Here is a 4,754-nt window from a genome sequence, read left to right as displayed (position 1 = left end):
CTTTCCCAGAGCAGTGGGCGAGACAATCGCTCATCACCCCTGGGAAACGTCTTCTTTCTTCTTTTCCCCTCGAGCATACCGCCGCGCATGCGCACTTGGGACCGATACCTGACTCTTCAAGCTCGCAAGCTAGTCCCAATTCCGGGGCCTGCTTCTTGGCTACCTTGGATGCATGACAATAAGCCTTCTTTCGATCTGCGTCTAGCACGGGATACATCCATTGATGGCTGCCCTGCCCTGGTCTCGGTCTTCATCGTCTATTCATCCACCTCTCCATTACCGTCGGGCATCTCCCACTTGGAGATCTTTCCCGGCTGCAGTTCCATCCCTTTGTCTCCTCTGCTCGCCAGGCCACCCCTTCCTTCGTGCATCCACGCCGATCCATGCATGACCCCCCAAAATCATTAGATCTCGACCTCGACTCGCAGCCCAATTGTTTCTACTATCAACATCGCCTTGGGCCTTTCTGAACGCAGATCTCCCAAGACGAACAATCACCCGACCCATCTGAACGACACCGCCCCGTCGCAGCCTCACATCCTCACTCAGTTTGACCTTGGCCCGGACCACCGCACGTCTGCCGAAGAGGTGGGCAGGTATTCGAGCGCCACAGAAGCACCACCAGGTCGTCACTAGCCTGACGGCTACCCTCACTTGAAAGCCCTTGGTGCCATACTTTTGTGCCCTATTCGTCGAGGCGCCGCGGGTCTCACTGGTTTCCCTTCACTCTCTGCCCAAGAGTCAACTCACCAAAGTCACTCACTCACTGCGGCTCTGTCTGTCCAAAATCCCGGCCCCTCCAGGATCCTGTCACACAGGAATATTCTTCTTCTCTAACCACCGCGTCACGGAGATCCTGCATATAAGACCCGGGAACTCCGTCGTCATCTTACGCCTAAACCTTCGTTGCCCTCCACTTCCCTGTCGGACAAGCCACGAGGTTCTCTGCGCTAAACGGATTTGGAACCCAGCCAGTCTTTACGTACACGGACTTATTCCACTTGTTGACCCTCTCGGTCGTCTACGAACCATCCACCAAGACGCTCGAAACTCACGGCACTACTCGGCACTACGCCCAGATACAGATCTGACCAGAGCACGTGTGCTTCCTTCGTCCCCTCCTTCACCGGCGAATCGCATCTCCGTCGAGGCACCTTCCTGGCTGCTGAGACCCTGGTGCGGCTTCATCGCCCGTGAGCATTCACGCAGGGACCTGCTTGTAATGTTGGACCTCGCACTTGCATGCACCTCCTGGGATACACCCAGCATCGAACCTGACACCCGTTTGACAACTCATAGCCCTACCCACCCCATTCGCTGGCACCTTGTTTACCAAAGCTAAGAACTTCCGGCGACTCGCAAGACACGAACAACGGCTCGCCTACCGTGGCTGGTTTACTTCTCCATCAGGAATTCTTCAGACGTCAGGGCATAAGAACGCTTTCGCGCTAGACTCCCGCCGCGCTCGTCGTCGCGAACCAGAACACCAGGACAAATATCTCTCTTCATCCCGGCCTCACAACTCTGGTCCGAACTTCCCTTGACTTTTCAGTTTTCCTAATCCCCTTTCCTTGACCACGCACGCGTGTCTCTCGCGCCAACCAATACGGGGCTCACCCCAACCGGAGCCACTTCAACATCCGTGACATCGATATCCTGGCCAAAATCAGTCGTTGACCAGCGCCTTTGACGATCTAGCCTTCCCCTTCCTCACGCCTCACGCTCACTCATACCTGCCGCTACGAGAACGAAAGAAACTAGTCAGCGCTGTTCGCGTTCTTCGTCTCCCGCCATCATACACCTCGAAGCTGGTATCGCCAGGGTCACACAGCCCTTCAGACCAAGCAGATTTTCGAGTGCAGCTCATCCCAAACACAGCGCCCCAAGCCGATTTCGCACAGAACATTGCCGGTCGTGACAACCGACCCGGCAGTTCAAAGTGGCCACCCTCGTGTATCCGTCGACCACGCCTTTGCCCTCGGCGCACTCGACAGGCCAGCGCAACGAGGCAAGTGCGCGCGACTCTCTCCGAGGAATGGACGATCCCAACCGCGTGAGGAGGCAAGGCGAGCCACCAATGCATCCCTCCACCAGCACACGATACATGCAAGATCCCTTGCAGGCGCGCCGCTCTGTTCCCGGTGGCTCTGTGGATCGATACAACCGGCCTGCACCACTCAACACGTCGCCTGCTCAGGGAAGAGCAATGGGAGGAACAGGCAGCTACAGCGCGTACAGCAACTACACGGAGCAGGTGCCAAGTAACTTCAATGCGCCCATGGCCGCGAATACGATGCACTACCAAGCTGGCTACGGTCAGGACGGAAGACAACAACAGAGCTTTGGTGGGTATAACGCCATGCCCATGAGCTACGACAATATCGCTGGTGCCAGCTACGATCCGCAGTCGCAGTTTCAACGGCAGCCTGCAGGAGCGCCCATCCTGCCGACCGACGTTCCCGCAAATTCGTACTTCTCGAACGATCCCAGCAACGCGTCCACAGCAACAAACATTGCGCACGCGCCATCCGGCAGCACGCCTGCGTCAGCCTACCAAACTTCTTCACAAGTGCAGAGCTACTCGAACAACATGTCTAGCGTAGGCGCCATGTCGCAATCAGCACCGAGCGCCGATGTTTCGCTGGAGGAGCAAGAGTACCCTGCGGCCGGAGGACTGGAAGAAAAATGGTTGGAGTATCAAACAGCGCTGCGGGGTGTCTTTCAAAGCATCCGCGCCGGCGCACTGGAGGGTGCCAGTCAGTCGCTTCTCGACGTTTCCAGCTGGCTGCTCTCGCAGGTGACAGACCTAGGTAAGTCTTGTCGAGTCTGAGTCCGCCCCTCGCTATTTCATCCTCATGTAACACCGGCTAACCACTGCGGGTGAACAGGTCTCAATCTCGATGACCAGAAGCTTCACGGAGACAGACTGAAGCTGTGGCAAGACTTTAACTATGCTTGGCTCGCCCTGTTCCAGGCACAACTGGATCTGGCCAAGTCCGGGCGGCCACCCCAGCGATCCCAGACTCCCATGACCGAGGAAACAATCATCAAGATGGGCAAGGAGCTGACGCGACTTTGCGACGGCATTGAACGACACGGTCTGATTGACTATGACTACGGCGTATGGGAAGAGGACGTCATTGAGAGTACGTGTCGCGAGACATTCGCCTCTTCAGCAGCACAACTAACGCGCAGACCATCTAGTTGCAATCAAGTGCCTGGACGTTGCCCAGGGCGTCGAGGGTGGCGGGTCCAATGCCGATGCGGCCGGCGCCAGCGCGCATGGCGGAAGCAATTAACGAACTGAAAGAGCCCATGTCGCCAGCTCATCGCGACTACGACACAGACGACGAGACACGATTACTTTTCGACGGTGTACGCTACGATGCCTGCATTTTTAACCGGACAAAAGGACTAGGCCCGCATGCCGGCAGGGCCTCCCTCCCCTCACGGCTTTTCTTGCTCCCTACAATGGGTGGGGGAGCGAAGCCCATGTCCTGCACGAGCGAGGCTTGGTCATGGGACAGGCACTCTCTTGGGGCTGGAGTTGGGTCACGAAAAGGATGCCACACGGAATGGCGTTGATTTAGGGAGGACAAGCTGAAATTTCTCTCTCTTCGGGGTTGGGCGCACTTCCCGATTCGGGGGTGTCTTTTTTTTCTCTCTCTCTCTCTCTTATTTCATTTCTTCTTCATTATTTTCTTTCCCATCTCTCTTTCTCTGCTGGTGCCGCGACTACCCCACATTTGTTTCTATTGCTGCTGTTTTCTCTATGTCATGGATAGACTCGGGCTTCTGAGGGGACCGTAACAAGGGCGGGGATCAACAGGGTACGCGTTGCGCGGTTAGGAAAGCCTCACGGTTAACACCTTGGCAGGGACAGAGCAGGCAGCGGAGGTTTGCTGCCGGCTCAGGACGGATGAATGGCAGTTTTTGGGAGGGGTGTAAGAAACGATGTATGAGGAACCTCAGGGTGTGCGCGATGTAACATGAAGACGGTGGTGTAGATCAGGCCGAGATGCTCTCACGAGCTTTTTTTTTCTCTCTCTCTTTCTCGTTTTCCCTTTGCTTTACAGACTTGTTCCAGACAGGCCATCCCTGGCCTCAGTATTCACAAAAGGCAGGGGGGGTCCCAGAGCGGGGAGGGGCAGTTGGGTTAGGCTGAGCTGTAATTTTTTAGTGTACCACTACTACCGAAACAAACCTGATGGACAGTACAAGAGATGAGGAATTCGGGAAAAAGCAAGCTGCAAGTGAATCACGATTGGCATGTAGTTTGCGGTGGTCATCCTTTTCCATTGAACCCAACCACACACCCACGGTGACCCCATCAATCGCATGCGTCGTCACATGAGGCTGAGGGAGGGAGGGCGGAGGTGTGTCTGTGGCGGGCTCGGCCGACATTTCAGCCCAATTGGCCACGGTTGGAGCCTGGCCTTAGCAGCGGCATTGCGTCCAAGCCCATGCCATTTTCTCTCTGCCGAGACGATCTCGGGGATCACGCCAAAGTGGCAATTGGGCAGCCATGGCTTGTTCTGGCGACGCCCAGATTCGGCAGACGGTCGGCAGACGATGCGCGGGACATACAACTCGAAAGGCGAGGGTGAAGGTGAGTGAACTGTGACGTTATATCGTCTCGGCCCTACGAGAGGGCGGAGAGACGCTGCAGCAAGGCAGGGCAGGCGGGCACAGAGGGGAGTGGTTGCAGCAGCTGCAGTCACCACCAGCTGCAGCGCATGCCTAGGTACCTACTA

General features: G+C 56.4%; 1 protein-coding gene across 1 annotated transcript; it reads left to right on the top strand.

Annotated features, from left to right (window-relative positions):
• Positions 1–2,035: 2,035 nt before the first annotated feature.
• VDAG_08353 (uncharacterized protein) lies at positions 2,036–3,299 on the top strand (the record flags this gene model as incomplete). The annotated part of the gene is made up of 3 exons (XM_009660078.1): positions 2,036–2,810; positions 2,889–3,146; positions 3,205–3,299. The coding sequence occupies 3 exons, from the start codon at positions 2,036–2,038 to the stop codon at positions 3,297–3,299; spliced, it is 1,128 nt and encodes a 375-aa protein (XP_009658373.1).
• Positions 3,300–4,754: the final 1,455 nt, after the last annotated feature.

Source organism: Verticillium dahliae, genomic scaffold, assembly GCF_000150675.1.
Source record: "Verticillium dahliae VdLs.17 supercont1.20 genomic scaffold, whole genome shotgun sequence".
Taxonomy (NCBI): domain Eukaryota; kingdom Fungi; phylum Ascomycota; class Sordariomycetes; order Glomerellales; family Plectosphaerellaceae; genus Verticillium; species Verticillium dahliae.
This window is presented reverse-complemented; position numbering and strand designations above follow the sequence as displayed.